The sequence below is a fragment of the Cibotium barometz genome, chromosome 54, assembly GCF_041138505.1.
Source record: "Cibotium barometz isolate CiBa-2024 chromosome 54, ASM4113850v1, whole genome shotgun sequence".
Taxonomy (NCBI): domain Eukaryota; kingdom Viridiplantae; phylum Streptophyta; class Polypodiopsida; order Cyatheales; family Cibotiaceae; genus Cibotium; species Cibotium barometz.
The window spans coordinates 317,310-344,482 of NC_141099.1; the positions used below are offsets into that span (position 1 = coordinate 317,310).

Here is a 27,173-nt window from a genome sequence, read left to right on the forward strand (position 1 = left end):
TACAATGGCAATAGCTAGCAATTGGATGTTGAACTATGTGCAAGTGAATTGGATGAAGGAGTGAATAACGGGGAACTCCTTATATAGTGCATCATAGAGCTGGCCGATTGCTCACAGGACAAATAAATAAGAGAAATACAATAAAATACCCAAATAAATGGTAGAGGCTCCAGAACACTGAGATGCTTACTGAAATCGGCCTTCACAGACTTGACGGGCGGTGAGCACAACTTAATCACACTTAAAACTCTTAATGAGCTGGAATAATAATAAACTTTGCAAGAGAAAAAGAAAAAGAGATGGAGCTAGAGCGCTCCTGCACAAGAGTCCAATAGGCCCCAAAGCGTGGTGCCCCCGTAGGTATTTATTTATCTCTTGAAGTCGGCGTAGCCTTTGTACAACTTCCGGGAAGAGAACTCCTTGTTTCACGTAGAGAGAGTCTCTTCTAAGCTTTCACCCAATTTTTCACGTGGATTACAATGGGCCTTGGCCCCCCCTTTTTATACAAATCCTGGCTAAAAAGCCCAGCTTTTTTTAAAAAAATTTATAAAATCTCATTGAACACTTTAGTTTTACTTAAAAAAAACTCGCACACGGGAGATTTTTCATGTTGCTTTTCTCTTTCTGCGTTTTGGTTTTAGCGCTGCTCTCTCTCTCTCTCTCTCTCTCTCTCTCTCTCTCTCTCTCTCTCTCTCTCTCTCTCTCTCTCTCTCTCTCTCTCTGTCTGTCTGTGTGTGTGCGCGTTTTAGGGTTCAGCGCTGCTCTTTCTGTGTTTAGGTTTCAGCGCTGCTCTCTCTGGCGTCTTTTTCTGTTGTAGCTTGGTGCCCTTGCCACGTGGCAGTGCCACGTCATCCGGACGGGTTGCCTGGCCTGTTGGGCTGCGCTGCAGGGCTGCCCTTGCTGTTGCATCACCCGGCTGTTCTCTAACCGCTGCCCTTGGCCACGAAACTTGCAAACAAACAAACAACAAGGGGGTGCAGGCTTGACTCACCTCCCAACCATGACAGCCGTGGGCAAGCCCACAGTCTTGGCTGTCCCCACCGAGCCACGAGCTGAGCTAACTAGGTTGACATACCGACCAATCTCCTCCTCATGACGTCCCATACCGCCACGAAGCTGCCCTCGTGGGCCTAGAGATTGTTGCCGGCCTCGGCTGCGTAAAGCAGGTGCACGTCTGCACTAGATCCAGGCTCCAAGACCATAGAGCTCTCACAAATCTCGCGAGACTCTATATCACTAATGACTCACCTTGGCCACCCTTTTATAGGTTCTTGGTCGGTCATCGGGCGTCCACACTTGGGCACCCGCCCGTCCGTCCATACTTGGGTGCCCGCCCGTTAGTCTATCCCTAACTCAGCTCGCCAATTAGCCTGCCTAGCTCCAAGCTTCCCCAAACCTCGAAGCTAGTCTTGTGTGCGTGTAGCACACGGTAGATACACACTGTGCACATGACATACTCCCCTTTTTCTAAGAGCTCACTCTTGAGCTCACTAAAAAGCCAAGGTAATCTCTTTGAAGAGTAGTCAATGTCTCCCATGTAGCATACTCCTCAACACGATCCTTCCACTTGATCTTGTATTCCGTGATAAGCGTATTACGCAATCTTCTTTCACGAAATCCAAGAATCTTTTCAGGTTCGTGCGGAACAAATGTTAGGTCCTCGACATCTGTAATTTCTTGAGGAGTAACTAACTGGTCTGTTTCACCCAGTACTTCCTTAAGTCTACTGACATGAAATACAGGATGAACTTTCACACGAGGATGCAAATCCAATTCATATGCAATTGAACCAATCCTTCGTGTAATACGAAATGGTCCACAGTATTTGGGGGATAATTTCGGAGATCGACCTGTCCGTAAAGTCTCAGAATCTTTCGGAACTCACAAATACACCATCGTTCCTTCAGAGAACTCTCTGGGTGAACGATGTCTATTAGAATAAAATCTGTCTCGGTCTTGAGGACTTCTAATAGATTCCTTCGCAACTTGTAACATTTCCTGCATATCTTGCAAAAAATTACGTGCTGCATGTCATGGCCCTGTGAAAATGGAGCAGGACAAGTGTGGGCATGGTGGTTGCAGAGTCAGAATATTTTATGATTCACATGGGGGGTGCCCGGACAGTGTTTAAAGATGTGTGGACAACCCTAGGTGTGAAGGGGGAACATTAAAACATTGACTTTTAATGTTTATTAAAGTTGCCCCTAGGCCTTAGTGGCCCTAGGGAACTTATTAAGTTGGGGCCCTAGGGATTAACTTGGGAAGGAGGTTTTCTCTCTCTTCACTCTCTCTCCTCCCTTTTTGGGGAGTCGTGTAGCAAAAGGAGAGGCTTCCTTCATGCGCTTGTGATTCCTAGCGTGGAAAAGCTGAAGGAGGAGGAGGCGACTGCTGTACAACAGTTTGGCTGCTGTTTTTCAGAGTGGATCCAGCCGTACAGCACTGTACGGCCAGAGCAGGACACTCTCTCTCTCTCTCTCTCTCTCCTCTGTTGCTGGCGGCGCACAGAGCTGCTGCTGGTGGCTGCGCAGAAGCTCTGTTCAGGCTGTGTATTGTGTTTTCCAGCAAGTACACACTGTACGGCTGCCGTACAGTGTACGGGCAGCCAGGTACAGAAGGTACAGTTGCTGCAGAAGAGTTCACAGGTGCTGGACAGACTTGTGCAGGCTGATTCAGGCTGGTACAGAAGTGGACAGCAGGCTGTTTTTGCAAGTACAACGCCTGGCACGCATCCCGAGGCGGTACAATCAAGTACAGTGCTGATTTTCAGATCTGTATTTTCAAGGACAGCATAGGAGTGAGCATCAGGAGGAAGATACAGGCAAGTGCAAGCACACGTGTGAAGCAGGATTGTGGGTTCAAGTGCCTGCAGGCACAGATTGGTGCTGTTGCTTCCTCCAGAGTTGTTTCACGAGCTGAACTTGGTAAGCCTTGACTCTGTTCATCCATCTCTCTTTCTATTGCTTGATGTCTGCTACAGGTATGTGTTATCTGGCTCCTTGTGAGAGGAGGAGTATAGCAGATTGACAAGAGATTAAGACAGGGATTGAACAGCACATGTATGTTGAGCTGAGAAGATGTATCATGCTTATGAGTTATGCCAGATGTATGCCCATGGCTGGCCTGCTTTGTGAACTTGGCTGATCAGAGGGAGGCACAGTGTGTTGCTTGAGGACACAGATCTGTGTGCATAGATCCTCTGTGCTAAGAAGGATTTGTGGGCAGTCAGATTGGACTACAGGTGTAAACTCTTGGCTGGTTTTTGTTTTGTACTCAGCCATACATATTATTTTAATGGAATAAAGAAATACCGCAAGGGGCGCCAAGCTTTGGGGCCAACAGGTGTCGCTGTGTATTCAGATTTGGGCACTCTAGCCCCAATCTGTGTTTGGTTTTTTTCATCTAGACTACAAGTGGACGGGTGTTAGCTCTTACCGCACTCTGGTTTTCTATCAGAGGCCGGTTTCAAGGTTCATGCTGAAGTCCTGAGAATCCTACTGTAACAGGTGATCTAGGTTGAAAACCATACATAAGCATGAAAGGACTAAAACTTGAATCGTATGCTTAGTACTATTATATGCAAATTCTAACATAGGAAGATAATCCTCCCATGAACTCTGTCTTTTGGATACATATGCTCGAAGCATATCCTCCAAAATCTGATTCACTCTTTCAGTCTGGCCATCAGATTGAGGATGATCAAATTCAAAGTTGTTTCCAACTTCTCAAAAACAAGTTTTCAAAAATCACTCGTAAACTAGAGTCCCTATCACTGACTATGTCCTGCGGTAACCCGTACAGTCTAAACCATTGCTCGATAAATTGCCGTGCTTATTGCGTAGTTGTAATAGTCTTCCGGGTGGGTAAAAATCTAGTCATTTTTGTCAAGCGATCTACCACAACCCAAATAGAATCATGGCCTTGATGTGTTCTTGGCAATCCGGTAATAAAATCCATGGAAATACTTTTCCATTTATTACCTGGGATTTGCAAAGAATGCAGCAACCCAGCCTGTCTAAAGCGTTGAGCTTTATTTACCCTTTCATCTTTGGCCAATAAAAAGTGTGTTTCACTAACGATAGTGTCCTGTGTACCCCAAGGTGTCCAGCAGAAGGGGCGTCGTGACACTCCGTAAGAATCTTGGACCTAATGTCTGGGATCTGTGGTATACAAATTTTGTCATTACGGAATAGTAAACCATTCCGAATCATCCACTGGCCACCTGCATCCTGAATGATAGACTGCTCAGTCATTGAGTCTTGGTCAATCAATGAGCTCCCATCCTGGATCTTCTGCCAAAATGGACCAAAATAACTATCAGTCGTGCAAAGCCCTCTCAATGACTGAAATAAGTCGGTAGAAATCTCAGTGAATGACAAAGTATTCACCTCTCTAATTCGACTAAGCGCATCTGCAACACTATTCATGGACCCTTTCTGATAACGGATCTCAAAATCAAAATCTTGCATTAACTCAGCCCAACGAGTCATCTGATCTAGGGAGAGGATAACGGTTCTTAATTGTCACCTTGTTCAATCTCTTGTAATCTATACACAGTCTCCAGGTGTTGTCCTTCTTTCTTCTAAGCAGCACAGGTGTACTCCAAGGTGATTTACTTGGATGGATCTGGCCCATCCTCAAATAATCTTCGAGTTGTTTAGCCAACTCATCTTCCTCAGCTTGGCTCATCCTGTAAGGTGGAATACTGACAAGATGGGTGCCAGGGATCAAGTCAATACGATGATCTACACTCCTTTCAGGTGGTAAACCTGATGGCAGTTCCTTAGGAAATACATCTTGAAACGAATCAAGTATCTTCTGTAATTCTTTGCTTTCAAACACACTTAATTCATTTACATCCATGGAAGGGATGAGAAAGGAAGAAAGTGGAATCAATACACAATGGAAAGCGGTATACAAAGAAGAATCCATTATATTTCCAAAATCAACTGTATTTACAAGAGGTCCCTGAGAGAGATGAATACAATCACCTAAAATACTATACTGGATGTCCCTATGCTGAAAAGAAAAAATATGATTAGACCAATCTATCTGGACTCGAAGAGTCTTAAACCACTCAATTTCTAATAACAAGTCTACATTTTCTAGGTGCATAACATAGCATTCCAGAGTATCTTTGTAGTCCTGAATCTGGATTGGAAGCATCTCCACCTTTCGATCCCATACTTGCCTTCCCGTAGGTAGGCGTACCTCATAGGTATGATCGCTGGGTGTCGTATCAAGACTCAATTTCTGCACAAGTTTGTAGTTAACAAAGTTGTGTGAGCTGCCAGGGTCTAGAAGAATGTGAATTTTATGTCCATTCACTTCTGCATAAACTCGGAGAAGATCATGCAAGCCAAATACTTTAGAGTTGAACAGACAATCAGAACATGTACTAGGGCGAGAAAGTACACTAGCTGACGTACTTGTCAAAGACAACTGGTTAGCTGCCTTTGGCTTGGGTCCTGCGTTAGTCTTTGCACCCTTTTGCTTCGGGCACTCGTTACGCATGTCCTTTTTCTTCGCAGATAAAACAACGTCCTTCCTTCTTGGGCTTTAAAGCCCCAAGGAGTCGTTTCTTCTTCGCTGGTGTCGAACTTGAATTCTTCGAAGGTAGGTCCGAAGACTTTCCTTCAGTCGTGCTAGCCATAGGTGCAAAGAACTTTCTTTTATGCTTGTTTCCCTGCTCGGTAACGGGTTTCGACTTGAAAGAGACCATTGTATCATCATAGATACGAGCAGCACATGGGGGGGAAATGCATGTGTACTAGAGAAGCACACCAACTGCGGTCTCCTGAGCTTGAAGCGCCCTGGGAGCCCTAGAAGTGGTACTAGAATCTGTATCACTATCTTGTGTCATGTCTTTGCCTTTTCTCTGAGATGAAGCCTTGCCCTTGGTCTTGTCCTTCTTCTTGGACAAACAATCCTTGGACAGATGTCCTCTTTTCCAGCAAGAGAAACAGCGACTTTGACCTTTCTTCTGAACTGAGGAAAGTGCCTGGTCAGAACTGTTGACTGACACCTTCAACTTACCCAGTGAGATGAGAACAGACTCCTCCTCCAAAAGTAGGGAGGTAAGATCATCAAAATCTAATTGAGTGGAAGTGACCTGGCACCGCAAAGATCGAGAAATAACATCATAGTCCGGAGGAAGCTTGGTGAAAATAAGAGCAGCTAGCTGCGAAGAGGACAAAGCAGCACCCATATCCAGTAACTGGTCATGGATAACCTTGGCCTTCATGAGAAAAGACTACATGAAATTGCCTTCAAGAAATAACAAGCTGTAGAGCTGTCCTTGCAAGGTAACTGGCCTCCTCGATGAATCTCATGCAAAGAGATCCTCCAATTTTGACCATACTTGATGAGCACTGGAGAGAGTTTGCATTGTTGGTGAGACCTCCTCGGTGATGGTCCGCACAAGCACAGAATGCGCCTTCGAGTCCCGATTCTCCCAATCTTGTAATTCCACAGCAAATTCATCTTCCTAGCAAATTCATCTTCCTGATCCTGAGTCCACTGCCTAGAGTTTTGAGGACACTCGGGCTTCCTTTCAGTGCCCTGAACAATGTCCCACAAACGCTTGTGGATGAACTAGACCCGCATCTGAAGCTTCCACTGAGCGTAGTTGGGTCCTTTGAACTTGTCATCTTTGTTTGTACAGGGGGGAGCCATATCCATAGCAGCCAAGAACTAATCTCAGCTCTCAAACACTTCTCTCAAGTGCTCTCCAATGAAGCGAGGCACCAGGAACAATCAGCCCTCTCTCAAACTGTAGAGAGAGAGAGGCGGGACAGCAGCAAAACAGTCCAAGATCCACCGGGAACCGCCTACCGGAAGGGCAGGGACTCGTGGAGGAAGAAGAAAATGTACAGCCACTTGTCTGGCAACTCCACATGGAAGAGAACTCACCAAATCTGATGCCGGTGGAGAAAATACAGCCACAACTCCACCATTTGCCTCTGTAGAAGAAAACGCAGCCACCAAAACTGGCCGGAGAGCTTTTGTAGGAGAAAACGCAGCCAAAACACTGCAAGATCTGCCTCTGAAGAGCAAAACACAGCTTGTAGGGCTGGCCGACAGCAACCAAAAGAGGGCTGGGCCAGAAACACAACAAGGTACTGAAAACGTAGCAACTGTATGGACTGATCTGCAGCCGGAGAATTGATGGAGGCAAAACGCACAACAGAAGTGGGCAGATTTGCAGGGTTTGGCGCAGCGTATGATACCATGAAGGAGATAGCACAGGTGGAAGCATAAGCAGTAAACATATGAGAGAGTGCAAAGGAGATAGAGAGATTTGGACAAGATCACCTTTTATAATAGCAGTAAAGCTTTACAATGGCAATAGCCAGCAATTGGATGTTGAACTATGTGCAAGTGAATTGGATGAAGGAGTGAATAATGGGGAACTCCTTATATAGTGCATCAGTGAGCTGGCTGACTGCCTCTAGGGCTGGCCGATTGCTCACAGGACAAATAAATAGGAGAAATACAATAAAATATGTCATGATTGTGTCTAACTCTCTTAATCTCTCCTTAATTACTCCTTAATCCCTTATTAACTGAAAGGACACCTGTGAAGGGTCACACCCTTACACATGGATTGAATGGGAGGATTAGAATTAGGGTTAGAGTTCATGTGGGAGACATACACAGAGAAACAAGGGAGAGAGAGAGAGAGAGAGTTGTGGGGATAAGTCAACTCACCAAGTGTGAGTGTGTGACTCCCCTATCACACATGTATATTGCACTAGTACACATAGTGCACTTAGTACATTAAAAGTACTAAGTGTACTATGTACTATAACTTATGGGCTTGTACACACTATAAGGGTGGGCATAATGCCTTTACCCCAACCACCTCCCACTTAAAGGCAAAGTGCCCTTAAATGAAGGAAAAGAAAAATCAGCATGTACATGATAATATACAAGGCCATATCAAGGCTGAAAATGGCCTCATCCATCAAGTGTCTGCAATGAGCAAACTGCTCCGGAGGCAAACTCTTTGTCAACAGATCAGCCGGGTTGTCATCCGTATGAATCTTAACAAGCTGAATTTGCTTGTTCTCTATCACCTCTCTGATGAAGTGATACTTCACATCCACATGCTTCGTCTTTGCATGAAAGACAGGGTTCTTTGCCAACTGGATGGCACTCTGACTGTCACAAGAATATCCCCTGTATAACCCAAATCAACCACTAACCGAGATAGCGATAATGCCTCCTTGCAAGCCTCTGTGGCTGCAATATACTTGGCCTTTGTAGTAGATAAGGCTGTGCACTTCTGCATCCTGGATATCCATGACACAGCACCTCCTGTGAATGTAAACACATAACCGGTAGTAGACTTCCGGTTATCTGGATGACCGGCATAATCCGAATCCGTGTAACCATGCACTAATGCATCCTGTTTGCCAAAGCAAATGCACATATCCTGTGTGCCCTTCAGGTATCTCATGACACCTTTCACTGCTTCCCAATGCTTCTTGCCAGGGTTGGCCATGTATCTAGAAACCACTCCCACTGCAAATGCAATGTCCGGCCTAGTAGCAACCATGGCATACATGAGACTGCCACAAGCTGAAGCATACGGAATCTTGGCCATATCAGCCCTGTCTCTATCCGACTGTGGGCTGTCCATAGCACTGAGTCTCACATATGGAGGCAAAGGAGTACTAGTCTTCTTCCCCCCGTCCATATTGAACCTCTGCAAGACTTTGCCAATGTATTCCTTCTGAGACAAATACAACACATGCTGATTTCTGTCCCGAAGTATCCGCATACCCAAAATGTGATTTGCATCACCCATATCCTTCATATCAAAGGTTTCATGCAGCCTCTTTTTCAAGGCTTCCATCTCTTTACGAGATTTCCCGGCAATCAACATATCATCAACATACAAGATGAGGATCAATAGACTGCCATCCAAAGCTTTCTTGGTGTACAAGCAGTGATCTATGTCACTTCTCCTGAATTTCTGAGATTTCATGAATGTATCAAATTTATGATACCATTCCCTTGGTGCCTGTTTGAGCCCATAAAGACTCTTTTTCAGCTTGCATACAAGCTTCTCCTTTCCACTTACTGCATAACCCTTTGGCTGCTGCATATAAATCTCCTCATGGAGATCACCGTGAAGAAAAGCAGTCTTCACATCCATCTGAATCAAGTCCAGATTATCATGCGCAACCAAAGCTAACACAGCTCTAAGTGTGGTCATTTTGACCACTGGAGAGAAGATCTCCTCAAAGTCCACACCATATTCCTGCTTATAGCCCTTAGCCACTAACCTGGCTTTGTATCTTGGCTTTGCATCTGGTGCAACTTTGAGCCTGCATACCCACTTGCATGGCAAAACCTTCTTGCCTGCAGGCAAATGCACCAACTTCCATGTTCCATTTTTGTGCAGAGAATCCATCTCTGACTTCATGGCACGCTCCCATAGAGCTTTGTCTGCCCTCTGTAAAGCCTCCTTGTAACATGAGGGCTCCCCACAGTCAGTAAGCATCAAGTAGTCAACCCCTGGAACAAACCTATCAGGGGCTCTGGAGGGTCTTGTGGACCTCCGTACCCAATGACCATCATTTGCAGGTTGCTGTCCAGCCTGCATATCACCCATTGGTGGCTCCTGTTCCATGCCATAAGGCTGAAAAATCATGCCCGGTATTTCCTCTAACTGTGGTATATCCATAGGGATATCTTCTGCCATCTCTGGCTGTCCATTTGGACCATTTTCAGCACCATTTAAGGGCTGGTTTTCCTGCTGTAATGGCTGATTTACAGCCCTTTGTTGTTGTCCATGATGTCCATCATCATCAAAGATGACTCTGCCAGGCTCCTGTTGCCTTGCAGGCTCCTTATACATGCATGTTTCATCAAAAATGACATCATTGCTGCGTATAATCTTTCTATTCACGGGATCCCAAAGTCTATACCCCATTTCACCTTTGTCACCATATCCTAGGAATATGCATTTGTGAGACTTAGGATCAAGTTTGGTGCGCATTTCCCTGCGTATGTGCACGTACGCAACGCAACCAAACACTCTCAAGTGCTTGTATGACGGAGGCTTCCTTGTCCATACTTCCTCTGGCACTTTCCCACCAAGCCTCGTGTTAGGTGACCTGTTTATAAGGTGAACGGCTGTCATAACAACTTCAGCCCAAAAACCATGAGGTAATGCAGCATGTGACAACATAGAACGGACCTTCTCCTGAATGGTCCTGTTCATCCTCTCTGCTGTCCCGTTTTGTGGAGGATCATAAGGAGTAGAGAGCTCCCTCTTGGTGCCTTTAGCATCACAAAAGTCCTGAAACTGTTTGGACATATACTCTCCACCATTGTCGGAACGCAAAGCCTTCAGTGTTTTGCCAGTTTGATTCTCAACAAGAGCAACAAACTTCTCAAACACTGAGAATGTATCACTCTTCAAACGAAGAGGAGGATAAACCCACACCTTACGTGTGGCATCATCTATAAAAGACACAAAGTATTTTGCCCCTCCCAAAGAAAGCTGAGGCATCTCACATACATCTGTATGCACAAGCTCTAATTGAGCATCTTTCTGTCCAAGAGCTTTCTTGTGGGGGCACTGTAGTTGCCTACCATATATACAATGCTCACAAAACTGAAAACTTGAAAACTTTAGAGAAGGCAAGTAACCCAAACGAGACAATTGCTCCATTCCTTTGACACTCATGTGTCCCAACCGGCTATGCCACATAGAGATTTCCGGCAGCTCGGTTGCATTTATATTAGCATGGTGACAAACACCTGCATGCATGAAATAAAGAGTGTCCACCTTAGAGTCTCTGGGAACAACCAGTGAGCCCTTACTAATCTTCCACTTTCCACGACCAAATGTGGTAACATAATCAGCATCATCAAGCTGTCCAGTAGAAAGCAGGTTCTTCTTGATCTCAGGCACATGCCTGACATCATGGAGCATAAGCTGTGAGCCATCTGAAAACACAAGCCTCACATCACCTCTGCCAAGAATCTTGCATGCATGGTTATCACCCAAATAAACCACTCCTTCATTGCCAGCAGTATACCTGACAAACAAGTCTCTGCAACCTGTGACATGAAAGGAGGCACCTGAATCAATGATCCATGAGTGCATACCATGACCACCTGTAAGAAGTGAATGGGCATCAAGTGAAGACGTAAATAGGACCTCATCCTCACTGCCACCTGCATGTGACACATTGATTTCTTCAATCTTGACTCCACTTTTGCCCTTTGGCTTTACATCTTTGGCTTCATCTTTCTCTTTGTCTTTGCCTTTTCCCTTTTCCTTTTGATCATTTTTCCATTTGTAGCATTGCTTTTTAATGTGTCCCTTCTTGCCACAATAATGGCATTCCAAATCCTTTTTGGAGCGAGACTTGCTCCTTCCCCGTTCTTGGCTTTTTCCCCTTTGCTGGGATCTCCCACGTGCATTCATTGCATTGGACTTTCCAACAGAGTTGTTTTTCCTGTTCATCTCTTCTTGAAGAAGAGCACCCTCAACATCTGCATATGACAGCATAGCATGCGAATTGCTAGTGGCTGTCCTGAATGTGTTCCAACTCTCTGGCAAAGTGCATAACAGAAAAGTGGCTTTGAACTCATCGTCCATTGCCAACTTTTGATTAATGACCTGGCTGACAATACCATTAAACTCATTTAGATGGGCTGTCATAGACGCCCCTTCCTTCATCTGAAGACCTATGAGTTTCTTCAACCAATACACTTTGCTTGAGGCACTTTGTTGGGCATACAAGTCCTGCAATCTCTGCCACATTCCCCAAGCTGTCTTCTCTTCACGAATGCTGAAAAGTAATGAGTCTGATACAGACAACATGATAGTAGATCTTGCCAGCTCATCCATATCTTCCCACTCTTCAGCAGTAAGAGAAGCGGGCATTACACCCCTTTCTTTGATAGGCTTGTGCTGCTTTTTCTGGAGCAACACATTGTAGCACTGGGTTTGCCAAATATCATGATTATGCGAGCCTTCAAGCTTCTTGATGTGAAGCAATAAAGAGCTCTCACCTGTGGTTGCCATAGCAATATGCAACCTGTCAATGCCTGACTCCCTGCAAAATGTGCAAACACTGCATCAAAAGCACACAAAGTGCTCACAGTTGTTCTCCCAAGCTTTATCTCCCACTGCGGAAGCAAGAATGCAACTTTTCTCCCCCTTCATGTGATGAAATCATCAAAATCTGGTTGCTGCAGATTTTGGACAGCACCTTAAATGTGCTCTATTGCCCTTCCAAAGTACTGTACAGCAGTACTAAGTGCTCACCTGTGATGTACCAAACCTGTACCGGCAAGTACAGCAGCTGAAATTGAACCTTTTCCTTACTCAAATCAGTGTACAGCCATGCCAAAACTTGCACAAAGCTGTGCCAAATCTGTACCAACAGGTACAACAGCAATAAATGCTCTCCTGCAAATGAGTGAAAATCAGACTTTTACAGTCCCGAACTCTGCATACAACAGTCCCGAACAGAAATTGGGCAAAAGCCCCTTGACTGCAAGCTGATTATTGAGGATTCAAGGCATAAAAGTCTTGCCTGCTGCTTTGCCAAACTTAACAAGAATAAAATCTTGAAAAGCCCCTTGATTTAAGATCAATTGTTGATCATACATGGTACATTGACGCACATGAAGGCATCCAGAGTGTTCACGATGCTTCCCCCTAGCCACATATACATCCAATACATGAAACCCCCTTGATTTACAGGCACATTGAGTGCTTGACAGGCATCAACACATTGCCCAAAGCATCAAATGCGAGTGCCTGCATGCAAATCAACCAAATCGGCACAAAAGCCCCTTGATTTGCACTGCAATTTGCTGCAATTTTGCCCGAATGTGCGATTTCTCACATCATACAGCATGTATGACTGCTTAATTGCACAATTACATCAAAATCCCCAAATTTCGACATCCAATTTCCTACAAATTGATCCTGATTGTGACCAATGTCACCCAATTTTGCCAATTTCGCTCAAAAATTGAGCAATTCGGCACCTGTACCTGCTCAATTGATGATTGTACTTGCTCAATTGCAAATCCCAAAAAAAAAAATTGAAGCAGAATACCTTGTAATTTCTGATTGCAAAAAAAAAGGGGGGGGGTCGTGCTGATGATGCTGCTTGTTGTGCACGTAGGCAATAGCTGAGGAGCTCTGGTTGTATTGCTGAAGGCGACCAAGCTCAAGCTATGGAACTTGCCTCCCAATTGCGACCGAGAGGAGTTTCTGGAGGTGGCCCATGCAGGTGTCGAACTCAATGAATCCACCAATTCCCTGCGCGTTCAGCTCCGGGTCGTCAGTGATGTTGACGGGCGCCCGCCTGGGTATGCGCCTGAATGCATGGGTTCCCCTCGTAGCCAGCCGTCGACAAGAGCTTTGTGTGTTCGCCTGACCACCACCACGTAGGCGTTGCAGCCTTACACTCCTTATCGCTGGTAGCGGGGTAGCGGGGTATGCGCCTTGTGTATTCGCCTAGGTACGCTGCCTGGTTCTGGTACGCAGCCTGTGTTCGCTTGCCTCCCCTTCGCACTAAACGTGTAGACGCCTGGCTGTGTGCAAGGCGATGTTGGGCAGACCAGCGTGGCTGCTGGGCAGCCCACGCTCACACTGACTGGGTCACACCGACAAGCTACTTCAGCCCTCCAGGTTCCATGGAGCTACACACACACAGCCTGCATAGCAGAATTTGAGCCACGCTTTCCTCTTTGATGGCAGGGCGTTTCTGAAGAAACTCAGCTACAGAGGATCAAGACAGCAACCTATGCTCTGATACCAGTTGAATGGGAGGATTAGAATTAGGGTTAGAGTTCATGTGGGAGACATACACAGAGAAACAAGGGAGAGAGAGAGAGAGAGAGAGAGAGAGAGAGAGAGAGAGAGAGAGAGAGAGAGAGTTGTGGGGATAAGTCAACTCACCAAGTGTGAGTGTGTGACTCCCCTATCACACATGTATATTGCACTAGTACACATAGTGCACTTAGTACATTAAAAGTACTAAGTGTACTATGTACTATAACTTATGGGCTTGTACACACTATAAGGGTGGGCATAATGCCTTTACCCCAACATGGATCACTATCAAAGGGCATGTCTACTCATTAAAAGACACACCCCTAAGTCCAAAGGACATAACCGTTGATTCAAGAGCCGCACCCCTTCCCAGGGATGTCTCTTCACTTGTACCCTTTCGGCCTCTATTTAAGAAACGCCCTTGTCTCAATGCAAACAACTCAGTCTTTACTGCAGTATTTGTCTTATGCTCATTAATTAAGTCTTAATCATGTTAATAAAGCTATAAAAGCTTTACAGTGGTATCGGAGCAAACTTTTTTCCGCCTTGTGTTATGCCCAAACCCTAACCCTAACCCTAAAATCAGTCCTAACCCTAACCCTAAAATCAGCCTGCCCAAACCCTAAAATTGGGTGTAGTAAGTGTTGAATGGAAGAGCAAGAGAGAATGCCCCATCAAATTCAGCCCCCAACTCCCAATTTTGGCTGATTAAGTCCGGGCCAGCCATATGCAAGACACTCTTGCATAAAGGAGAAAAAAAAAGCCTTCAACCAGGAGGCTTACCTCTTCAGGGAGCACCCCTTCATGAACCGGCACCCCTCCCAAGCGCAGTCGTACCTCTTCGTGGAAGCTTCCCAATCGGATGCCGGCGGAGAGTGAGCGCATGATGATTAGTTGTGATTTTTTATTAAAAAAACCCAACACACAAGACTATAATGCTTTAATGCCACGTGTACAAACACATTAAAAGAAAAAACCATAAACTTACCTTACGGGCCCCTACAAAATCGGCTCCACCCACTTGAGTGGGCCCGGGTGTGTACCTAAAAAAAATGGCACGACCTTGCGTGTAGTTTCGGCCTGCACCTCCCGCCTTCCTGCATACGGGTTCCCTCGCGCTAGCGTGCAGACGTCCTTCTCTTCCACGAATTCAGCACCCGTACCTTCTTCATTGTTGGCCTCCTGCGGTCTATGCCTGTGTTTGGTTCAGCCACACGTGTAGTTGGTGTTTTCCGTGGATTGACGGCTACTACCCTTGGTGCTTCTTCTCTAGCAACACTATTTATTATGGCAACCTCCTTCAGGTGTGATTTTTCCATTTTCTTGGGTATAAACATTTCACATAATGTGGAGTATCAACATATCAGCAACCCACCATTTCATTCTTTTGCGGGCTCTCCACTCCTCCGGGGCCAATATCCCTTTTTACGGGTTCAAAAGCACCTCTCATATCACGTGCGTCGTGGACACACATTACCCTCTTCTCCGACGGCTTATGGCAGAGGAAACCTATGCTTTCAGTTATTTACAGGATACACCCTCTCAGTCCATAGTGCCCTCTCCTACCCATGTTTCTCCACCAGCCTGAGCCCCTGTTCTAGTGAATGTGCCCCGCCCATTCATTACCGCATTCAAATAGCCACACTGACTTCTCACCTGAGAGAATTCGACATGTGGGTGATCCGTGTTCGTACTTCTGCACAGGATCTGGATCAGTATTGTTTTATACTTAGGCGTCATCCTTATCTGGGCGCTATCCTCCCCGAGGGTGGCATCATTTTTCATGAATATTGCATCTATTCTGAGGACGTTCATCCATCTTCATTCACGGTGCGTCCCTCTACACCGGAGTATACACCCTTGACACCATTAGCTGTCCCTATCCTTGTACCTTCTTCTCCAGTAGCAGACTCTCGTGCAAGCCCGGTCCCAGAAGATCGCCGTTACTATATTGGATGGTCTATAGATGCTTCACCAGTACGTAGCCTCTCCTCTCGGGATTTCCAGATGCCGCACCCTCCAGTCGATGGTTCTTACTAGAGCCCAGCGGCGTCAACAACAGCGAAAACCCCCAGAGCCTCATCACCCTGAAGCATCTACATCAACATCTTCTCTCATGGCAGAACCTGTTGACATACCAATCTCTCCGAAATGGCAGCCAGCTTTGCAGCAACTTCAACAGCAGTTCCAACAGCAACTCCAGGAGTCTATGGCATCCTTGGCTTCTCAGATCCAGCAGCTCCACACGGATCGCCACTCCTACACGAGTTCTGTACCAGTAGCAGATGTTTCAGCAAACAGTACCAGCAGATGCAGACGTCATTCCTTTCGAGGTAGAAGGCGACGACCTTAAAACTCTTTATCGTCTTTTACAAGCCAATAAAACAAAGAAATTGGAAATTAAACCCCTTGACTCTTATGGTGGTTAGCGCAATAAGCGCATCTTAGACCAATGGCTCTACAAACTGCGGTTATACTTTGAAACCATGACCCTTTCTGATTCCAAAAAGGCGATTTTTACGGTATCCCTCCTCAAAGACACTGCTTTATTGTGGTGGCAACGACGACAGCACGCTGGAAAATCGGTTACAACGTGGCAAAAATTCGAGCGGGTCCTCCGTAAGCAGTTCATATCTGCCAATGCGGATTTCCAAGCCCGTACTCGCTTACGCTATTTGGACCAAACTGGTTCCTTGGCCTCTTATATCTCCCAGTTCACCAACTTGATACTAGAGATTGACTCTTTGTCCCCAGCGGACGAACTTCGTGCCTTCGTTGAAGGTCTTAATCCCACAATGCGTGTCGATGTTCTGAAATATAACCCTGTCGATCTTGCCGATGCCATACAATACGCCGAGCGCATTGCAGACATTAATTCTCGAAATTCGGCTTCTTCTGGTCGAGCTAATGACTTTCAGAAAGCCAATGGATCTCATATGAGCCGAGATAGTCGCAGAGAGTCATTTGGCACTTCTACCCCCCGGCCTAATCCCCAATGGAATAATTCTCAACATCCTCGCCAACCAGAAGGATCGTCCTCTTTTCGGTTCTGACGTTATCAATCCTTCCAACCACGCAGTTCGGATCGTGGACGGGACCAAAGACGTGACCAATCTCGTAATCCTCGTCCTTCTACTGTTCCTTTTGGATGGGATCAACAAAAGACGGGATTGTGCACAATTTGTAATGGACCTCATCGTTGGTTTGAGTGCCCCAAAAGACCAACCCATCGACAGAATTCTAATGTTGAACCCTCTACTCTGAGGAGAAACCCCTAGTTGTTGACAAAGGAAAGCGTGCAGTTAATCACCATGCTATTGCACATGCTTCAGTGATTACCGCTACTGCTGCAGCACAAGCTGCCTCTTCACCGTTGCCCCAGCGGTCTACCCAGGTTTTGGTTCTTCAAGGCTCTATTTCCAATCACCCTATTCAGGTGCTCATTTCCAATTTTCATATGACAATTGAGTATGTTCTTGGTCTTACCAATGTGGTTGCGGATGCCCTCAGTCGTATGCCGCCAGCTTCGGTCTTGGCTATTTCTACAGTTGAAATGGATATACCTCAAAGTTTCAAGGATCTTTATTCAAAAGATCGTGATTGTGGAAATGCATTTCGAATTCTCAATTCTCAGAATGTAACTCCTTCCGACTTGAAGATTTATGGAGCATATACAATAGTGGATGGTTTGTCATATTATCAGGACCGTATTTGTGTACCTCATGATACTCATGTTCGAAGAGTATTGGTGAAAGAACATCACGAGGTCACTTATGCTGCACACCCAGGCATCAACAAGACATATTGTCTTTTGACAGCTACATACTATTTGGCCTCAAATGAAGCAAGATGTTATTAAGTTTGTTACAGCATGTCTCTCGTGCCGATGTATGAAAGCTAGCAGACAAGTTTCAGCTGGTCTTCTTCAACCACTTCCAGTTCCTAATAAAAGCTGGGAAAGTATTAGTTTGGATTTTATCACTTCATTGCCACGTTCTTCTAAAGGCAATACATAGATTCTTGTAGTGGTTGACAGATTTTCTAAAATGGCACATTTCATTCCGTGCAAGAAAGCAGCCCAGGCTTCAGATATTGTAGTACTGTTCATACAGTATATCTTCAAACTTCATGGATTGCCAAAATCTATAGTTTTTGATCGAGATCCAAAGTTTATAGGACATTTTTGGACTTCGATATTCAAGTCTCTTGGTACAAATTTACTCTTTAGCTCTGCTTATCATCCACAGACAGATGGACAAACGGAACGAGTTAATCAGATTCTGGAAGAAATGCTGCGTTATTATGTTCAGTCTCGATTAGCTTCATGGGAAGAATATTTACCTTTGGTGGAATTTGCTTATAATAATTCTTATCATTCAGCTATTGGAATGACACTTTTCAAGCAGCTTATGGCCATACTCCCCTTACCCCTGCCAACTTTGTTCTTCAACATAAAGTGGCTTTAGCAGACCACCTCACTCAAGAAATGCAAGATATTCTATTACAGATTAAGGATAAGATGGTCAGCGTCCAAGAGCAATATCAGCGCACAGCTAATAAGCATCGTCGTCACATTGAATTTCAAGAAGGAGACTTGGTATTATTATATATTTCCCCTCATCGATACATGACAGTGAAATCAGTCTTCCCAAAGCTTCGCTCAAGTTATTATGGACTCTTTCGTATTATTAAGAAGAACTCATCTCTTAGTTATAAGTTGGAGTTACCACCTTCTTGGGGTAGAATTCATCCAACTTTTCATATTTCTTGGCTTAAGAAGTTTGTGGATGATTTTTCAGTTTTAGATATTTTGGATTATGTTCTAGAAATCGAAGATGAACACATACTCTTAACTCCAGAGACAATTCTTGATGTCAGACAGAAAGAAACACGACATAAACTTACTACAGAATTTTTGGTTAAATGGAGAGATCTTGATGATTCCGACTCTACTTGGCAAAGTGATGAAGACTTACAGGAATATCCATAACTTCTTCGGGAATTCTTTCAAAGACAACCATCTCTTCTTAGCCGGAGTCTTATTTTAAGTGGGAGGGATTGTCACGATTGTGACTAACTCTCTTAATCTCTCCTTAATTACTCCTTAATCCTTTATTAACTGAAAGGACACCTGTGAAGGGTCACACCCTTACACATGGGTCACTATCAAAGGACATGTCTATTCATTAAAAGACACACCCCTAAGTCCAAAGGACATAACCGTTGATTCAAGAGCCACACCCCTTCCCAGGGATGTGTCTCTTCACTTGTACCCTTTCGGCCTCTATTTAAGAAAGGCCCCTGACTCAATGCAAACAACTCAGTCTTTCCTGCAGTATTTGTCTTATGTTCATTAATTAAGTCTTAATCATGTTAATAAAGCTATAAAAGCTTTACAAAATACCCAGATTAATGGTAAAGGCCCCAAGACACTGAGATGCACAATTCTAATAATGTGGACTCTATCTTGAGGAGCTGAAAGCTTGGCCAAAAAAAAGTACGCCACAAAATGATGAATAAACTGCATACGTGCGACATGATCACACTTAGCATCATACTTACTAAAATTTGGTAGAGCTCGTATGACATTGGTGGTTGGGGTGGTGGAGGAACTCAGACCTTGTTGTGCCACGGCAGAGAGAATTGACAACATATTTGCTTGCATAGTTGCTGTCAACTATTGCTGTTGGAGTTGCGTAGCGTCTCATTCAAGCCTTTGTTGGTATTCATGGGTTGCTTGGTTTGCGTGTCGTTGGTCTTATCAGCCTTGTGTTTGGTGTTCTTTGCCCTTCGTTCAATTGTCATGTCGGGCTTCTTTGGCCCTTCGTTAGCCCGTTTGGCTTCTTCTTTTTGTCTTTGTTGCTCCATGATCATTGATGAGGAACAATCTTTCAAGCTCTAAAAGTTCTTTAGGCTTTTTCATCTTCTTTGATTGCATCCTTGGCTTTTTCAGCTTTGGCTTTTTTTTGCTGCTTCTTCTTTAGTCTCAATTTGGAGCTTGACCGAACTGTTTTGCTCTAAAATTGCTTGGACGAAGTTGTCATTGAAGTGCAGAAGCATTTCTTTGGCTTTGTAGATTTGTCCTTCCATGTCTTCTTTGAAGCTTTCTGAAGAAGTCTCTCCTGACATTGTGGAGGCTTAGGTTGTTTTTCTTGACTGTAGTTTTACCGTCCACAAGATGCTCTCACTTTTGGGTAGCTAAGTTGGGTCACGACTCACAACCTACAGCTCCGATACTGATGTAGCGTAGCCTCAAAAGTGTGCGCAAGGCGTTTGTGCAACGTTCGAGATTGTTGGCATCTTGGATGTGACTCGATTGGGTCTTTTCTGTTCTTGGAAGGACACTTTGTATGGATGCCATACAACTCTCGGGACACATGTAGATCTAGTGGGGAGAATCTGACACACTTGCAAGTAGGCAAAGGACAACTTTTGTGGGTTGTATTTGGATAGCCACGTTGGAGCGGATTTAGCAACCCTATAGGTGCACAAAAATGCCTAGGCAAGGCAACCATGGAAAAGACATCTTTTTGGCACAATATTCAATGCAATAGGTTGACTGTCGTAACATGTGTGGCGCAACAAAGTCTTCTTTAAACTTGTGAGGTTATGTAATTTACTTTACTTAAGAGTGAAGAGTTGAGAGAGAGGATGAGAGTCCACATTAGATTGGGTCCCAATTATCCACAGAAAGGCGCGTCCTCTCCCAACCCCCCCCCCCCCCCCCCCTTTCTTTGCAAGTAAGAGTATGTAACTTGGTTGAATACAATGCTAATCAATACACTTAAATACATTAAGATTTGATGGACACATGCTCGATACAAGAAGTAATTTGCTTAATTTTCATTAGACACACAATGAGCCGGAACTGCCGACCCCTCCCTTAAATAAAGTATATTGATCTTGGGAGAATCAAGTACATAGTGTCATGGGCATTTTTTACGAGATTTCCATACCAATGCATATGAATACAATATTGCAAACAAGTGATTGTCGATGTAGACTTGCAACTCACACTACCCTCTCAAGTGCCCATGTTCCCTACCATCTACTCTCTATTGTTTCATCAACACATGGTAGCAACAATCTGCAAGAGAGCACGTAGGACAAGAGAATACTACACAGGGTATGTGATCTTGTAATCCGGTTCCTTCCTCCTGTTACTTGCTTCCATATTTAAGCATTTAAGCTTACCAATTGCAAGTAGAGTTGATGACAGCGGAAGTATTCGCGATGGAAGTCCTTGGAGTGATGAGATCTTCGATTTGTCGCATTTCTTCGCGACAAAAGTCTTCAAGAGGATGAAGGGAACCCTGGGAAAGCTTTCCCTATGGTTCAACTTGAGAAAGGAGGGCTGAAATTAGGGTTTTCAATAAAAAGACCAGAAATTACAGCAATAAAGAGAGCTGTTTTACTGAATTTTAGTCATTGGGAGTGTGTAGGAGAGTGATTAGCATCCGGAAGCACTCTTGAAAGCTTGAGATACATCTTAGCAAGCTTGGATATGGAGGTAGGAAGGAGAAAGTGCAGAAAATACAACCCCAAATGCCCTCATGAAGGAGGTGCCAATCTCTAGAGAGAGGAGGAGTGAGGTGGTGAGTTGTCTAGTGTAGGTGGCAGGCAAGCAAGCTAGAGTGTACACATGGCTAGTTACTCCCTTTGTACAAAGGGGATAAGGTCTGGGCAGTGGACATTGGGTTTTGTCCACCTCGGGACATCAGTGTGTGTGAACACCGGGTTGGTCATAATTTATAAGTGAGTTTTAGTCGCCCAAAACTTAATGAAGTGTGTACACACTCATTTATAAATTAGTGTTAACTCCTAAGGCTAGGTTTATGACCAATACTTACTTGTCACATGCCACATAACCATGTTGGCAGATAGTTTCACATGCACGGTTCGGGGGCGGGCGTCCCCTTACCCCTGGAACTACACATTGGTTAAGCAAGCATGAAAACAACATGCAATTTCAATTGCAAGCAAGCATATAAAGATGCTATGCAATGCAGCATTGGTATGGATAACCCTCGTTCATGAGATTATACTAAAATAGACGTGCTCCAAGCAAGTGCACGAGGTACCAGACCCAATGAAACACCAATCCGCCAAGCATTTCCGGGCATGTACACAGAGGCACAAGTCCCAATGGAAAGCCAAGTCCACAGTATCACATGAGTGGCATCAATCCCCGGCATATACAACTGCCATGGACACCAATCCAATGTACATACATGATGAGAAAGCACGGGTTGACCAATTGGGTGGCCAAAAGGTGACAGAGTATGTGCTTGTATTACTTTGGAGAACTTTGTACAATGATGTGAATGATGATTGCCAAGCATTAAGGACGAGGAAAAGACCGAACTCGGGCTGAACCAGTTACCATACGTTGACCCAATAGCACTGTAGAAGACTCTATGAAGCCACTTATGCAAGTCTAAAACTGCGGAGGATATGCACATATGCTGGCTGAAGATGAGAGGATCTTCTATGCTGCCTAGGGGATGAAGCATGGGGTGCTTGAAGGCTGATTGTATGCTCTAAAAAAACCCAGAGGCTTTTAGGCACACATTCACTGTCTACTAACTTCTGTGAAATGAGCTGATTTATGCAAGGATCTTTGGGGTGCATTATATATGAGATATATGCTGTCGTTGGTGATGATATGTTGCTGTCGGCCTGTTTTACAGTCCACTACTTATGAAAACAAGCATTTAAATGCTACGCATGCTTTCACACGTGTGATGCGCTTCATTTATTGCTGTTGGGTGGTGACTATGCTGGCCGATTGGGGTTTAGATGCTGCTTATGGTGGCCAACTAGGTTTTGAGGGCTTGCCAATGATATTTGGCACCCTACACAAGGCATAAATTATGCCTTGCATCTAGCCCATACTGCCATACCTCTACATGCCTTTATATGCTTGGCTTAATGCATTCTAATGGACTGAGTTATATGCCCTATCCTTTGGTGACTTATATGCTTGTTGTACAAGTGGGTAGGGATTGACCTTGAGACCTAAGGTTGAGAGATTGACCTACGTAGCTCGTGCGTGACATGTCCCGGATTGGGCCCACAATGGGGCCACGACATATGACAAATATTCCTAAAAAGGGTGCTAATGATGTATATATTACATTGAATGCTGAGCCTGTGTGTCACATAGCACCACAATGTAGGGCACATGTGACAATTTATTTTACTAACCCATTACTTATTTCACTACCGTGAATATCCCCAACAATGCTGAATGATCTCTTTAGAGATTATTTGGGGAAGTTCGATGTGGTATCCTTAGATGATATTTTAGTTTATAGTCATACCTTGAGGAGCATGTTGAGCATCTCAGGGTAGTCTTGGGGGGACCTTAAGACGGGAACGACTGCATGCTAAACTCTCAAAGTGTGAGTTCTTCTCTCTAAGTGTGGTATTCTTTGATGATATTTTAGTTTATAGTCGTACCCCGGAGTAGTATGTTGAGCATCTCAGGGTAGTCTTGGGGACCTTAAGATGGGAACGACTGTATGCTTAACTCTCTAAGTGTGTGTCCTTCTGTAAGGAGCTTACACACCCAGCTGGGTCAACGAATCTTGCGATGGTATGAGCATTGTTCTTGAGAAGGTGTTGGATTGGCAAGTTCCTTGGACAGGGAGGCATTTGCACATACTGTCCAGTAACCGAATTTCTACTGCAACTTTGCCTTGACCAGAAATTGGGCATATTCAGTCAAACTCCATACTTTCATAGAGTTCTTGTGTGAAAATCTTATAGAGCCGAAACAGGGCCTGAAACGAGCTTGAATCACACCACAACGTGCAAAAACTTAGTTAACATAGCTAACTAGTTTACGTAGTTAACTACACATAACATGATCTTCTTCCTTCACCCAAGACGATGCCTCAATTTGAGACAATGACTTATTTGTCTGCCTGTAGCTCTCATAGCTATCAAAGGTGTTGCTCTAAAATCGTTAAAGAGATGGAAATACCCTTTAAACCCGTGTACCACTTCCTTGCTTGCCTTGACTCTCCAGCATGGATGTTGTAACATTGAAAGATTTCTCAAAGTTAACCCTAGATTAAGGTCCCTTCATTTCTTTTTTAATCGCGTAATCTTATTCTAAGCATCTAACTTTGTGTGCAGGCACGGACTGGAAGATATTCAAGTCGACATTAGGAAATTGGACCACCGTAACTACTTGTGACCATTTTTGGATGGCAATGTTGCCCAGCGCTACTGTTGCTACGTACTTCGTTCACCTTGCTTGGCAGCAACACAGAAAGTTCTGGTTTTATGTATTGAAGGATTTTCGGATGTCTTTTGAAGGGAGTCTCTGTTTCCACATTTTCCTTCAGTATATTGATGAAAGCAGAAACTGTAGCCCAGCTTACTGCAAATAAGGTGGAAACCAAAAGTTTTTAAAATGCATTAAAAAAAAGAAATGTGGGTTTGTGTTTGTTGTACTTATCTGGTGTCTACAGAATCTCACCTTTGAAGGCTGAAGGCGATCATTGATTGGTAGTCTTAACTTCTAAAATCTAGTACATAAAGGAAAAGTTAGTATATATAAAGGAATTGTTCTGCAGTATATAAATTTTAACATATACTTATGTATGTATATATGTATATATAGGAGGCGTGTGTACACCTGCACACTTGTGTTGTCAACCAATCTCTAATTATTATGCATTTCCTTCCTTCATCCTGCTGAAATTGAAACAGTGCAAAGCTGACATGAATGTGTGTGTATGGTCAATATATCTCTAATCAGTATACAGTTCCCTGATCCTCTTGAAGTTGAAAGAGTTTATAGTTAGCTAAAACATTTTTTCAGTTATCTTCTCTCTTTGAATGCCTCCTCCATTTTGATCGAGCGGGGTTGCGTCTGTTGCTGCCATTGAAAAGACATTCTCGCCTGATGTCTTTTCTTGTGGCGGAGCATATCTTTCTCAACTGTCTTGGGCATGACTCGATGGAATACGTGTTTCATCTTTGATGTCGTCCTTTGCCTTGATTGCGTCTGCCTTTATTTCCATTGCTGGAAATAGCTTATTAACATATTTGGTTGTTGAAAAAGATTTGAACATAGTTTGAGGCACACTGCGTCACATGGTTAAACTATTATATACTCTGCTTAGTCAAAAACATGAGCAAGGTTATATGTTTCAAGAACACAAAACGAAGAAGGGGGGTCTACTTGTTTTTCCTTCCGGATTCAAGGCCAGCCATGGATATAAGTTTCCAGAGACAGGCTTTATTAGTTATATTGGGCAATCTGGAAGGAAAATTGACTAGGGTGTTATTGATTCACGGACCATACAATTCTATATACAACCGGATGACACGCATGAAAAAGGCTTTGAAAGGAAAGAAGGGATTCTTGATGATAATGAGTTTTCTACTTTTAGACGAATTCTTGGGGAGTGTCCTTTTTGTGTAAGGGTTTATAGTAAAATTCTAGAAGAACACGACTCTTGTTCTTTTTTATAAAAATGAACACTATTTGCAAAAAAAAAAAAAGGTTGTATGTTAAGGTGAGTTTCATTATCACGGACAAACATGAATTGTCAGAGAATGAAGCTCACAAAGCTTGATTCGTGGCCCCAAAAAACGTGAGACTAGATGTGAGCCAACTAGACATATGAGGTCACGATGCATGAGCATTCAAAGGAGTGACATGAGTCTAGTTCACCAACAGACCCTTGTAAGCCTACTTCACATGAGCCACCAAACATGAGCCCAACTAGGTGTCAATCATCATCCGTGAGTCCATTAGGCATGAGCCATGAGCCTACTAGGCATGCGCCACTAGTCGTGATGTCCAAGTCTCGGGATTACCTTATCCTTATACCAAAGCATGTGTCGTTGGATCTTGCTTTAGATTCGCCAACAATTGCAACTTTTTAATGTGGGTGCGCTGGCTTGTCCGTCGTGTCCCCACTTTGTTGTCACACCGGAATGCTTCTTGTTAATGGGGGAAGGGAGAGCTCTCTTTACGAAATGGTGGCAAATAGAGAAGGTCCTTCACAATGGTTCTCTTTTACAAAAGGTGGGAAGAAGAGGAAGCTAATTCAAGTAGAAAACCTACAAACAATCCTCTCCATCAAGCATGCAAGGTTCAATAGATCACAAGAAAACAAGACTAGAGGAGCTGACAAGCATTCTATTGCAAGGAAATGATTGTGTCTTGCTTATTGTTAAAAATGACTTACAAGTGAGTAGTTTTCACACTAAACATTGGATACTCTATGCTTATTGTTAAAAATGACTTACATACAAGTGAGTAGTTTTCACACTTAACATTGGACACTCTGTGCTTGTACGATTTCAACATTGAGTTACACACCAAACCATATCTCTTTGTACATTACCCAAGACTAATCTACTCTTAAATAGCTCTCTTAATAGGGTTCAACATGACAAGTATTAGGTTGCTGCTCTAGAGAAAGGGTAATTACGTGGTAATTGTGGTCTGGTTGTTTCCAAATGTTTCATTTACATGTAGTTCAAAGAATTGCCTTACATTAAATTACTTCACATACATTTAATAGAACTCTTCAATTTTCTTTTTATTTTCCTAGCATGATCAATTGCACAATCTTTCAAGCACTGGAAATAATCCCATGCTACTTAAATGTTAACTCATTTTATTTCAATATCGTGTATCACATTCATTTCATGAAGCACATACATAAAGAAGGCATTATGAAATACTTATACTTCAGTCAAGACCTCATAATACCTAGTCTTTTCAAGTGGGTTTAGTGACCTAAGTTATTGGCGTGCTTTGCCTTCTTGAAGGCAAAGTTCGAATGAGTAGATCTTGGTGGGATCATCAATCTGTCTAATGGTCTCACTAATTTGATCAAACTTCTCTAGGTACTGAATGCGATCGTTGGTTCCATCAAATTTGGTTATCATCTGTGAGATGTAAATCGGCTTGGTTTTGCCCAATTTTGAGCATGTAGATACTATGTTGGTTTTTTTAAACCAAACTCTAAGCCTCTAGGTGTTATGTTCATGCAAACCCCCTTCCTAATTTAAAGACTATCCTTAGCATATGTTTTGCATATTTATAATGCGATGAAACATAAGGAGGTGGTTGCGTGACACCCTATCATGGTACTTATGCCCTATGAGGTTGGTTTATGTTGTTTGCCCAACTTTGTTCCTCTACGTGCGATGTCGCAACCCTCCTTTCCAATTCAAATACCATCCTCAACATGTCTTTTGCATAGTCACGTGTCGGTGGAACATAAGGAGGTGGTTGAGTGAAACCTCGTGTTGCAAGGTATGTGACCTCTTGCCCTATGGGGTACTTTTCCTCCACCATCTTGGCCTTGAGGTTGGATGCTTA

At 43.9% G+C, this 27,173-nt stretch overlaps 1 protein-coding gene across 1 annotated transcript in view; it reads left to right on the forward strand.

Moving 5' to 3' along the window:
• Positions 1-24,272, forward strand: part of LOC147607752 (putative ATP synthase 24 kDa subunit, mitochondrial) — a 66,134-nt gene extending 41,862 nt beyond the window's left edge. The window contains exon 7 of the mRNA XM_086790012.1: positions 23,960-24,272. Within this exon, the coding sequence (XP_086646138.1) occupies positions 23,960-24,020 (61 nt within the window). The 3' untranslated portion in view covers positions 24,021-24,272. The remainder of the gene's footprint in view (positions 1-23,959) is intronic.
• The last annotated feature ends 2,901 nt before the right edge of the window (positions 24,273-27,173 follow it).